This window comes from Panthera onca, chromosome B1 (genome assembly GCF_046562875.1).
Source record: "Panthera onca isolate mPanOnc1 chromosome B1, mPanOnc1 haplotype 2, whole genome shotgun sequence".
Lineage (NCBI taxonomy): Eukaryota > Metazoa > Chordata > Mammalia > Carnivora > Felidae > Panthera > Panthera onca.
This window is the reverse complement of record NC_138342.1, coordinates 165,100,906-165,114,197: the sequence shown is the minus strand read 5'-3', so window position 1 is coordinate 165,114,197 and position 13,292 is coordinate 165,100,906. Positions and strand designations below refer to the sequence as shown.

The window sequence follows — 13,292 nt, the reverse complement described above, 5'->3', positions numbered from 1 at the left end:
TGCCATGCCTCAACCTGAGCTTCCCCATTGTCCTCACGACCTTTGCCCCTGGAGAATACCCAGGTGTCCCACTCCTTTCTTCTCTGGTCCAACAAGAGGGTTATGCGTTAGAGGAGTAAAATAAAATATGGTCTATCCCTTTTTCTCATCACTGAGAACTGAGTTTTCAAAAGATGGGTGGGGGGAAAGTTAAGAGACTGGCATTGTTCACTGCTAGGCATTCTCCCTGATTATACATCTTCCGGTATACAGTCTGTTTGTTTCCTTACCTATAGAACTGAAGTTAACAAGAAAACAACTGTGAGAGCACTGAGGATCATATCAAACAGCCCAAAGCAAACAAAACTGTGAACATGAACATAATACCTACATGATAACAGCGTTCAGAATTCCAGTAGACAGTCAGGTTTGTTCCATGTAGTTCGTTATGGATGAGCAGCAACGCTTGGTCCATCTTCAGCTCTACATGCCTTTTTTTATCTAAGTCTGCTAAGAATTAGAAAAAAAAGTTTTAAAAAGCAGAAAAAAAAAGCATCTGAAAGACTACATAAAAGACAAAGGGCACCTGTGTAAACTTCACAGGAGTGCTTCTCGAATGCCTGCCCTCTAAGGTTCTAGGGTGTCTCATTCCTTACTCTGTGAACACATAACTGTGCTTGCACGCACATGCGTGCCTGAACACGTGCGCACGTGCGTGCACTCACACACACACACACACACACACACACACACACACACACAAGAGTTGCCCTTTTGTACATGTGCCTCTACTATAAAACAGAATTTGGTTAACATCATTCACGTCCTGTGTGTACCTGGACTAAGTAGGACCTTACATTCATCATGTGCTAAGGTGTGGCAGGCCCTGAATTTACTAGTTTCACATATCTTCCATTTGACAATATGTCAACCTCACAATCTGGGTATTTTCTCCATTTAGCACATGAAAAAATGGAGGCTCACAAGCATTAGATAATTGTGCATGGCCAGGGTTCTGCAAAATCACTGTGTGAACCCAATCAATTTGTGTGATTCCAAAGTCCAAACTTTCTTCAATCATGTTAATCCCACCCCTCTACGAGTGCAGCTCGGGAGAAGTCAGGACACCCGGTGAGCAAGGCTCTGTGGGGATTTGCATGCCCTTTAAAGTTTGAGATGCTCTGCCTTCTATCACTTTGGTTTGGACTTCTGAATCTCCTTCTGCTTCCAGCAGAAGACAAGATGAGCCTCAGTCTGAAGGGAGAAGTCCCACCACTCCAGAGTCCCTAAGCTTAGAGCTTACCACTTTACTAGATGCTCTTAGGACAATCTAAAGACGATGCACATTCTACATTTACACCTGCCAATATGGTAGGCAAACAAAGAGAACTATTATTGGTTAAAGTGAAAGCAAAATGTTTCATTTAGACCAACCTCCTCATTTATACTATTATATGGTACAAAAGAGAAATTAATTTGCCCTCTAGCTTCTAGGCCAAAAAGAGAGAGAGAGAGAGAGAGAAACTATTTAATAACACAATGAGAAAGATAATAATCTAGCCTCTTTTATTTTGTAATACGAAAGCTTATTTTAGGGCTCCCAAGGAACTCATGTGAATGGTTAATTCAGGAAATTTTTCACTGTAGCCAGCCTAAATCCCTCATTTTATTATTTTTAAAAGATATTTATTTAGAGAGAGTGTGTGCACACACAGCAGGGGAGGGGCAGAGAGAGGGGGAGAGAGAATCCCAAGCAGGCTCCACTCTGTCAGCACAGAGCCCAACATGGGCTCAAGAACCATGAGATCATGACCTGAGCTGAAATCAACAGTCAGAGTCAGAAACTTAACTAACTGAGCCACCCAGATGCCCCTAAATCCCTCATTTTAAGGTTTACCCTAATGTACCCTTATTTAGTTAGCTCTTGGTAAATACAAAACCCACAATATATCACTCTTAATAATCTATTGAAAGTTGTCCCCCCTCTACACTAAAGAAAGTTATACTCACTTTTTCTGTCCTTTCCTTCTGAAGAGTGTCTTCTAGTGAAAGCAGTGTTTGGGACCAAGGGTGTAACATGGTGGGTTAAGTGTCTGGACTCCAAGTTAGACCAACTGGAATTTGAATCACACCCTTTCTCAGCTTCCTCATCAATAAATTAAGAGTCCAAAGGTTCTACACTCAATTTCCATTATTGGGTGAAGGTTCCCACACTACCAAGCAATTCTCAGACACCAGCTGGGTGTCCTACAATTCAACTCAATTCTGACACTATGTACCTGGAGACAGTGTCAGATGCCACAGATAGGGGCTCAGTCCCACAAGACTGACTCTGCCTTCAGATGTCAGTCACCAGCACAAGGTACCACCTGTGCCTCGGACCGACCAGCTATGGATTGGAGGTTCCCAAGACCCCCTTCTCACGTTCCATTAATTTACTAGAGCAGCTCACAGAACTCAGAGAAACATTTTACTACTAGATTACTGGTGTATTATAAGAGGGTATAACTGAGGAACAGCCAGATGGCAGAGATGCACAAGGCAAGACACGGGGAAAGGGTGTGGAGCTCCCATGTCCTCTCCCAGGCTGCCACTCTCCCCAAATCTCCAAGTGTTCACCAACCCAGAAGCTCTCTGAACCCCATCCTTTGAGTTTCTATGGAGACTTCATTACCAAGGCAATTGATTAAACCATTGGTCGTTTATGACTGATTCAACCTCCAGCCCCTCTCCCTTCCCCAGATGCTGGCTGTGGGACTGAGAGTTCCAACATTCAAATCACAGGGTGGGTTCTCCAGGTCACCAGTCCCACCCTTCGGTAGAGGCCAAAGGTCACCTAATTAACATAACAAGGGACACTTTGGCAGCTCTCTCCACTGAGGAAATTGCAAGTGTTTTAGAAGCCCCTGTGCAAGATGAAAACCAAATACACACATTTCTTGATAAAAACCACACTTGTAACAGCATGTCCTTCACAGTACTGCTGGGAAGGCTAAAGTTAATAATATATGTAATGTGTTGCCACAGAATCTGCAACAAAGCAGGTATTCAACACATGATAATTACAATGTCCAGGCCACATCTAACCAACACAGAGCTTCATTAGGGTTACGAACATATGAATATTTTTTGGTTGTTTCTTCTTTTTTCATGTAACTTCATTTCCGATTTCTTCCCATTTCCTCTTTTTTTCCTGTTGTAAGAAATGATGCTACATACATCTGAAAATTAACCTGTTCTCCTTTCGACATAATTCCTTAACTTCCAGGAGCGAAATTTTACAGCTTTTTAAATAGCTTTTGCTCTGCATTGCCAAAATCCTCTCCATTTTAGTTGTGATTTTTTTTTCAATATATGAAGTTTATTGTCAAATTGGTTTCCATACAACACGCAGTGCTCATCCCAAAAGGTGCCCTCCTCAATACCCATCACCCACCCTCCCCTCCCTCCCACCCCCCATCAACCCTCAGTTTGTTCTCAGTTTTTAACAGTCTCTTATGCTTTGGCTCTCTTCCACTCTAACCTCTTTTTTTTTTCCTTCCCCTCCCCCATGGGTTTCTGTTAAGTTTCTCAGCATCCACATAAGAGTGAAAACATATGGTAGCTGTCTTTCTCTGTATGGCTTATTTCACTTAGCATCACACTCTCCAGTTCCATCCATGTTGCTACAAAAGGCCATATTTCATTCTTTCTCATTGCCACGTAGTATTCCATTGTGTATATAAACCACAATTTCTTTATCCATTCATCAGTTGATGGACATTTAGGCTCTTTCCATAATTTGGCTATTGTTGAGAGTGCTGCTATAAACATTGGGGTACAAGTGCCCCTATGCATCAGTACTCCTGTATCCCTTGGGTAAATTCCTAGCAGTGCTATTGCTGGGTCATAGGGTAGGTCTATTTTTAATTTTCTGAGGAACCTCCACACTGCTTTCCAGAGTGGCTGCACCAATTTGCATTCCCACCAACAGTACAAGAGGGTTCCCGTTTCTCCACATCCTCTCCAGCATCTATAGTCTCCTGATTTGTTCATTTTGGCCACTCTGACTGGCGTGAGGTGATATCTGAGTGTGGTTTTGATGGATTTCCCTGATGAGGAGCGACGTTGAGCATCTTTTCATGTGCCTGTTGGCCATCTGGATGTCTTCTTTAGAGAAGTGTCTATTCATGTTTTCTGCCCATTTCTTCACTGGGTTATTTGTTTTTCGAGTGTGGAGTTTGGTGAGCTCTTTATAGATTTTGGATACTAGCCCTTTGTCTGATATGTCATTTGCAAATATCTTTTCCCATTCCGTTGGTTGCCTTTTACTTTTGTTGGTTGTTTCCTTTGCTGTGCAGAAGCTTTTTATCTTCATAAGGTCCCAGTAGTTCATTTTTGCTTTTAATTCCCTTGCCTTTGGGGATGTGTCAAGTAAGAAATTGCTACGGCTGAGGTCAGAGAGGTCTTTTCCTGCTTTCTCCTCTAGTGTTTTGATGGTTTCCTGTCTCATATTCAGGTCCTTTATCCATTTTGAGTTTATTTTTGTGAATGGTGTGAGAAAGTGGTCTAGTTTCAATCTTCTGTACGTTGTTGTCCAGTTCTCCCAGCACCATTTGTTAAAGAGACTGTCTTTTTTCCATTGGATACTCTTTCCTGCTTTGTCAAAGATTAGTTGGCCATACGTTTGTGGGACTAGTTCTGGGGTTTCTATTCTATTCCATTGGTCTATGTGTCTGTTTTTGTGCCAATACCATGCTGTCTTGATAATTACAGCTTTGTAGTAGAGGCTAAAGTCTGGGATTGTGATGCCTCCTGCTTTGGTCTTCTTCTTCAAAATTACTTTGGCTATTCGGGGCCTTTTCTGGTTCCATATGAATTTTACGATTGCTTGTTCTAGTTTCGAGAAGAATGCTGGTGCAATTTTGATTGGGATTGCATTGAATGTGTAGATAGTTTTGGGTAGTATTGACATTTTGACAATATTTATTCTTCCAATCCATGAGCATGGAAGTTTTTCCATTTCTTTATATCTTCTTCAATTTCCTTCATAAGGTTTCTATAGTTTTCAGCATACAGATCTTGTACATCTTTGGTTAGATTTATTCCTGGGTATTTTATGCTTCTTGGTGCAATTGTGAATAGGATCAGTTTCTTTATTTGTCTTTCAGTTGCTTCATTATTAGTGCATAAGAATGCAACTGATTTCTGTACATTGATTTTGTATCCTGCAACTTTGCTAAATTCATGTATCAGTTCTAGCAGACTTCTGGTGGAGTCTATCAGATTTTCCATGTATAATATCATGTCATCTGCAAAAAGTGAAAGCTTAACTTCATCTTTGCCAATTTTGATGCCTTTGATTTCCTTTTGTTGTCTGATTGCTGATGCTAGAACTTCCAGCACTATGTTTAACAACAGCGGTGAGAGTGGACATCCCTGTCGTGTTCCTGATCTCAGGGAAAAAGCTCTCAGTTTTTCCCCATTGAGGATGATGTTAGCTGTGGGCTTTTCATAAATGGCTTTTATGATGTTTAAGTATGTTCCTTCTATCCCGACTTTCTTGAGGGTGTTTATTAAGAAAGGTTGCTGAATTTTGTCAAAGGCCTTTTCTGCATCGATTGACAGGATCATATGGTTCTTATCTTTTCTTTTATTAATGTGATGTATCACATTGATTTGCGAATGTTGAACCAGCCCTGCATCCCAGGAATGAATCCCACTTGATCATGGTGAATAATTCTTTTTATATGCTGTTGAATTCGATTTGCTAGTATCTTATTGAGAATTTTTGCATCCATATTCATCAGGATATTGGCCTGTAGTTCTCTTTTTTGACTGGGTCTCTGTCTGGTTTAGGAATCAAAGTAATACTGGCTTCATAAAATGAGTCTGGAAGTTTTCCTTCCCTTTCTATTTTTTGGAATAGCTTGAGAAGGATAGGTATTATCTCTGCTTTAAACGTCTGGTAGAACTCCCCTGGGAAGCCATCTGGTCCTGGACTCTTATTTGTTGGGAGATTTTTGATGGCTGATTCAATTTATTCGCTGGTTATGGGTCTGTTCAAGCTTTCTATTTCCTCCTGATTGAGTTTTGGAAGCGTGTGGGTGTTTAGGAATTTGTCCATTTCTTCCAGGTTGTCCAGTTTGTTGGCATAAAATTTTCCATAGTATTCCCTGATAATTGCTTGTATCTCTGAGGGAGATTTTATTTTATTTGGGTCATCTCCCTTTTCTTTTTGAGAAGCCTGGCTAGAGGTTTATCAATTTTGTTTATTTTTTCAAAAAACCAACTCTTGGTTTCGTTGATCTGCTCTACAGTTTTTTTAGATTCTATATTGTTTATTTCTGCTCTGATCTTTATTATTTCTCTTCTTCTGCTGGATTTAGGCTGTCTTTGCTGTCCTGCTTCTATTTCCTTTAGGTGTGCTGTTAGATTTTGTATTTGGGATTTTTCTTGTTTCTTGAGATAGGCCTGGATTGCAATGTATTTTCCTCTCAGGACTGACTTCGCTGCATCCCAAAGCATTTGGATTGTCGCATTTTCATTTTCATTTGTTTCCATATATTTTTAAATCTCTTCTCTAATTGCCTGGTTGACCCATTCATTCTTTAGTAGGGTGTTCTTTAACCTCCATGCTTTTGGAGGTTTTCCAGACTTTTTCCTGTGGTTGATTTCAAGCTTCATAGCATTGTGGTCTGAAAGTATGCATGGTATAATTTCAATTCTTGTATACTTATGAAGGACTCTTTTGTGACCCAGTATGTGATCTATCTTGGAGAATGTTCCATGTGCACTCGAGAAGAAAGTATATTCTGTTGCTTTGGGATGCAGAGTTCTAAATATATCTGTCAAGTCCATCTGATCCAATGTATCATTCACGGCCCTTGTTTCTTTATTGACAGTGTGTCTAGATGATCTATCCATTTCTGTAAGTGGACTGTTAAAATCCCCTGCAATTACCACATTCTTATCAATAAGGTTGCTTATGTTTGTGAGTAATTGTTTTATATATTTGGGGGCTCTGGTTTTCGGCGCACAGACATTTATAATTGTTAGCTCTTCCTGATGGATAGACCCTGTGATTATTATATAATGCCCTTCTTCGTCTCTTGTTACAGCCTTTAATTTAAAGTCTAGTTTGTCTGATATGAGTATGGCTACTCCAGCGTTCTTTTAATTTCCAGTGACATGATAAACAGTTCTCCATCCCCTCACTCTCAATCTGAAGGTGTCCTCAGGTCTAAAATGAGTCTCTTGTAGACAGAAAATAGATGGGTCTTGTTTTTTTTATCCATTCTGATACCCTATGTCTTTTGGTTGGCGCATTTAGTCCATTTACATTCAGTGTTATTATAGAAAGATATGGGTTTAGAGTCATTGTGATGTCCATAGGTTTCATGCTTGTAGCGATGTCTCTGGTACTTTGTCTCACAGGATCCCCCTTAGGATCTCTTGTAGGGCTGGTTTAGTGGTGACGAATTCCTTCAGTTTTTGTTTGTTTGGGAAGACCTTTATCTCTCCTTCTATTCTAAATGACAGACTTGCTGGATAAAGGATTCTCAGCTGCATATTTTTTCTGTTCATCACATTGAAGATCTCCTGCCATTCCTTTCTGGCCTGTCAAGTTTCAGTAGAGAGATCGGTCACGAGTCTTATAGGTCTCCCTTTATATGTTAGAGCACATTTATCTCTAGCTGCTTTCAGAATTTTCTCTTTATCCTTGTATTTTGCCACTTTCACTATGATATGTCGTGCAGAAGATCAATTCAAGTTACGTCTGAAGGGAGCTCTCTGTGCCTCTTGGATTTCAATGCCTTTTTCCTTCCCCAGATCCAGGAAGTTCTCAGCTATTATTTCTTCAAGTACACCTTCAGCACCTTTCCCTCTCTCTTCCTCCTCTGGAATACCAATTATGCGTAGATTATTTCTCTTTAGTGCCTCACTTAGTTCTCTAATTTTCCCCTCATACTCCTGGATTTTTTTTATCTCTCTTTTTCTCAGCTTCTTCTTTTTCCATAATTTTATCTTCTAGTTCACCTATTCTCTCCTCTGCCTCTTCAATCCGAGCCGTAGTTCTCTCCATTTTATTTTGCAACTCGTTGATAGCATTTTTTAGCTCCTTCTGACTGTTCCTTAGTCCCTTGATCTCTGTAGCAAGAGATTCTCTGCTGTCCTTTATACTGTTTTCAAGCCCAGCGATTAATTTTATAACTATTATTCTAAATTCACTTTCTGTTATATTGTTTAAATCATTTTTGATCAGTTCGTTAGCTGTTATTTCCTGAACGTTTTTCTGAGGGGAAGTCTTCCGTTTCGTCATTTTGGATAGTCCCTGGAATGGTGTGGGACTGCGGGGCACTTCCCCTGTGCTGTCTTGAATAACTTGCGTTGGTGGGCGGGGCCGCATTCAGACCTGATGTCTGCCCCCAGCCCACCACTGGGGCCACAGTCAGACTGGTGTGTGCCTTCTCTTCCCCTCTCCTAGGGGCGGGATTCACTGTGGGGTGGCGTGGCCTGTCTGGGCTACTTGCACACTGCCAGGCTTGTGGTGCTGGGGATCCGGCGTATTAGCTGGGGTGGATGGGCAAGGTGCCCAGGGGCAGGAGGGGCAGGCTCAGCTCTCTTTTCCTTCGGAGATCCGCTTCGGGAGGGGCCCTGTGGCACCGGGAGAGAGACCCACCGGAGGGTTGGCTCCGCAGAAGCACAGCGTAGGGTGATTTCTCGGAGCAAGCAAGTTCCCTGGCAGGAACTGGTTCCCTTTGGGATTTTGGCTGGGGGATGGGCGAGGGAGATGGCGCTGGCGAGCGCCTTTGTTCCCGCCAAGATGAGCTCTGTCGTCCGGGTCTCAACAACTCTCCCTCCCATTGTCCTCCAGCCCTCCCAATCTCCGAGCATAGCTGTTAGCTTATAACCTTCCAGATGTCAAGTCCCGCTTGCTGTCGGAACACACTCCGTCCGGACCCTCCGCTTTTGCAAGCCAGACTCGGGGGGGGTCTGCTTGGCCGGCGGGCCACCCCTCCGCCCCGGCTCCCTCCCGCCGGTCCGTCGAACGCGCACCGCCTCGCCGCCCTTCCTACCCTCTTCCGTGGGCCTCTCATCTGCACTTAGCTCCGGAGACTCCATTCTGCTAGTCTTCTGGCGGTTTTCTGGGTTATTTAGGCAGGTATATATGGAATCTAAGTGATCAGCAGGACGCGCGGTAAGCCCAGCATCCTCCTACACCACCATCTTCCCAGGATCCTCTAGTTGTGATTTATAATGACAACTGTGGTGACCGTGGGCTCCCAGGTGATACAAATAACTACACACTCAATGTATGCCAGGCCCCAACAGCCCTGTGAACAGCTTTTGAGGTCTCCATTTTCTGGATGAGGAATCTGAGGCCTGCAGAGGTCAAGCAACTTGCCCAAAGACACCCACCAGCCACCAGGACTTAAGCTTCAGTCAGTCTGACCAGCACCTGACCTCTGTTACCAGTCTCCTAAGAGTAAACATATCTATTCCCTCGAAGCTGGGCCAGGGACTTTTAGCCTTTTAATTTTTTCCCTCACTTTTTAGCCTGATGTATAGAAAATCTAATTTTCTTATTATTTTAAAAATAGTTTTGAAATAACGATTAACAACTCTGAAATGTTTTCCAAATGTTTATGTACTTTCCTTTCACGTGAATTGTTGGAATGTTCATTTATTTAACCACTTAACCCACATTAGAAAGGAGACAGCAGGCCCAAGATGGAGTCACTCATGCTAAACCCCACCAAGACATATCTAAACTAACCTAACTGCAGCTTCAGCTTCTGCCAGAAATGAGACTTTCAACCAGGCAATCTGGAACTTCCCAGTCAGCACCAGGAGGTAATCTGCTGATAGACCCCTTCTGTTGCCCTTAGGAAGGTGACCTGGCCTAAAACAATTCATTTTTATGAATAATTTCCTTTTTCCTCTCCCTCTCCACCTTTAAAAACTTTCCTTTTCTGCAGCTCAGTGAAGTTCCTTTCTACATTATTTGCTAGATGATCTTGAAATTTACTCAGTTGAATTTCTGTTATTTAACAGATTTCGTGGCAGTGGGGACTGAAGGAGACTTCGACGGCTTCGAGGAAACTGAGAAACACGAGCGTGGTACCCCACATACACTCTGAACTCACGTTCTTCCTCACCATGTCCAAGAGCCATGGGTAACTTCTCTTTTGGTTCTGTGCTCCGCTCTCTGCATCAAGCTCTCAATCTAATTGGCTCTTCAGTCCGCAATTCCAGAGTTTTTGAGTGGAAAACCCCAGCCCTTAATCCTAGCCCAAGATCTATGTGGGAACTGTGGGCAGTGGTGCACAGTTAACAGCAGTAACTGCGCACCACTACCCACAGTTCCCCACCATGGGGAGCCCCCAGCCTGTAATCCCCATTTGTTGGGGTTTGCTGGTTCAACCCTTTCCCCAGCTCGAGGATCCTCGGGGACTGCTGCTAGTAAAACACAGGGCCTTCTGTTAGCCATTTCGCAGAAACTTCCACTCCCCAGGTTTTGGTTCTGTTTTCAGACTCAGCCACAGCTGCAGTTCTCCATTTGTTTAGAATCAGTCCACGGTCCCCATTCTTTGAGGTCTGGTGGTTGGACACTTTCCCCAGTCCCCAGATCTTTGGTATGCTGATGTCCACTTTCAGTTCCTCAGATACTACTGCTTTCTGTTAATATGTACATGACATAAAGATTAATTGCTAATGGGAATCTTGCAGGCCAAAAGAGTCACAAAAATTGGTGAGCACAAGTCAAGCATTTAAGAGCTGTTAGAACACTTACCACTTAGCCCAAAGACACCTGTGTTAGGATGAGCTGGTCACAGAACCAGTTAGGTTGACACTACATCACCTACCAACCACAAGAAAAATTCTGCACAATGAGGTGCACCATGAAAACACCACACAACCCCAACCCCATCACTGCACATCCCTCTTAGCTACTGATCTGGCTCTAAGAAACTCCTCCATCAGTTGATGACATATCTAAAACTTCTGATATTTTTTTAAGTTTATTTATTTATTTTGAGTGAGAGAGACAGAGAGAGAGACAAAGTGCATGAGTTGGGAAGGAGCAGAGAGAGAGAGAGAGAGGGAGAAGGAGAATCCCAAGCAGGATCCACACTGTCAGTGCAGAGCCCGATGCAAGGCTTGAATTCACAAACGGTGAGGTCATGACCTGAGCTGAAATCAAGAGTCAGACGCTTAACCAACTGAGCCACACAGGTGTCCCCAAGCCTTTTGATATTTAAACAAAAAAAATTTTTTAATGTTTATTTATTTTTGAGAGACAGAGTGCAAGTGGGGGAAGGGGGGGGGGGGAGGTACACAGAATCAGAAACAGGCCCCAGGCTCTGAGGTATGAGCACAGAGCCCAATGCGGGGCTGGAACTCATGAATCACTAGATCATGACCTGAGCTGAAGTTGGGTGCTTAACTGACTGAGCCACCCAGGCACCCCTAAACCTTTTGATATTTTTAACAAACTTCCACAAAATCAAATTCTAAATGAAGTCTTTTTGACCTTGAACCCACTTTGGGTTTTCCAGATGGTCCCTGGAACATCTCAAAGGATTTGTTTTCTCTTTATAAAAGGGAAGATGTGAACTAAATAGGCTTATCTGGTATGTTAAATTACATGGGAGGTATTGTCAAACAGGTGATGTTAAGTCTTCTTAGATTATATTTGTGTGCATATGTTATTAATACAAGTGTTCCAAAAACTGTATGAAATTCCTGAAGATCTAATAGGTATTGATATAATGTTAACATTGATAATTCTAGTTACTATCTTAAAATGTATTCACAAAAATAACCGAATTTCCTTGTCAATTCCATCGTAATGAACTTTCATCAGCTCTCTAACAATAGACATTTTAAAATCTTTTGTCATTTACAGAGTTACTGTTTTACTGAAATGCTTCTACAAAAGCTTCCTGCAAATGTGTTTCATTTTCAGAGAAATTCATGGAAAAGAATCTGACAAGTGCTGTAAAATACAGGTTTCTAATAACTTTCAGATCATGCAACTGAACTGGGTAAGAATTTCCAGAATTAGTGGAAAAACAGTATTCAAGCAAAAAAGAATAACATAGGACTGAATGCACCAAGGAGGATATTTTAATTTTTATGACATCTTGTTTAAAGCTACTGGTTTTCTAACATTTTGCTTTTCCAGATTTTAGGAAACCTTTTTCTTTTTTCTCTTAAAGTATCAACAATTTGATAAGATATACCTTTGTGAACAAAGATGAAACACTGACTTTTTCTCCCTACCTGATTCCTCCAGAATTGGAAAGTTCTTGAGTATTCTTTTCATGGCAATATAGTTAGTTATTTACATAGATTCAACGAGAGTCTGATCCTTATAACCAGATACCATTGGAAATACTGGCCATGTAATTAAAGCTTTGACCAGCATGTCATATTTGAAAGAGATATGCATAGACTTAGATATGACCAAGTAGCTTTAAAGAACTAAGGTTGACTTTGCAGAGCCAATAAAGCCTCTTGGAAAAGTTGCCCTAACACCTTGCTTACAAGGTTCCAGCAAAGTAGTAATAAAAAGAGCTTATATGAGGGCACCTGGGTGGCTAAGTCAGTTAAGCGTTGGACTTCCGTTCAGGTAATGATCTCGTGGTTCATGAGTTCAAGCCCCACATCAGGCTGTCTGCTATAGGCCCAGAGCCCACCTCGGATCCTCTGTCCCCCTCTCACTGCCCCTCCCCCCACCTCAAAAATAAACATTAAAAAAAAATTTTTAAAAAGAGCTTATATGGTCCAAAAAAAAAATTTTTTTTAAGAGGGGAGGGCACCTGGCTGACTCAGTTGGTAGAGCATGCAATAGATCTCAGGGTCATGAGTTCAAGCCCCACACTGGGCATAGAGCTTACTTAAATAAATATTTTTTTTAAAAAAGAAAAAATGCTATATCTAACTTTTTTTTAAAGTTTATTTATTTATATTTGAGAGAGAGAGCAGGAGAGGGGCAGAAAAGTCAGAGAGAGAAAATCCCAAGCAGGCTCTACACTGTCAGCACAGAGCCAGACAGTGGGCTCAAACTCGTAAGCCTCAAAATCATGACCTGAGCCAAAACCAAGAGTCAGACGCTTACCTGACTGAGCCATCTAAGTGGCCCTATATGGTCAATTATCTTGCTGCACTTAAGAAAATAATCAGGTGGTGTGCCTGGGTGGCTCAAGTCCGTTAAGCATCTGACTTCGGCTCAGGTCATGATCTTACAGTTTGTGAGTTCAAGCCCTGTCATCAGGCTCTGTGCTAACAGCTCAGAACCTGGAGCCTGCTTCAGATTCTGTGTC

The 13,292-nt window shown here is 42.1% G+C and overlaps 1 protein-coding gene across 3 annotated transcripts in view; it reads right to left on the bottom strand.

The window, feature by feature from the left end:
• Positions 1–13,292, bottom strand: part of HGSNAT (heparan-alpha-glucosaminide N-acetyltransferase) — a 52,798-nt gene that overhangs the window by 32,564 nt on the left and 6,942 nt on the right. For 2 of the 3 annotated variants that reach the window (XM_078445496.2, XM_078445498.2), the window contains exon 2: positions 371–489. In XM_078445496.2, coding sequence (XP_078301622.1) covers positions 371–489 — 119 coding nt within the window. The remainder of the gene's footprint in view (positions 1–370; positions 490–13,292) is intronic. The other variant, XM_078445497.2, reaches the window with a different exon arrangement.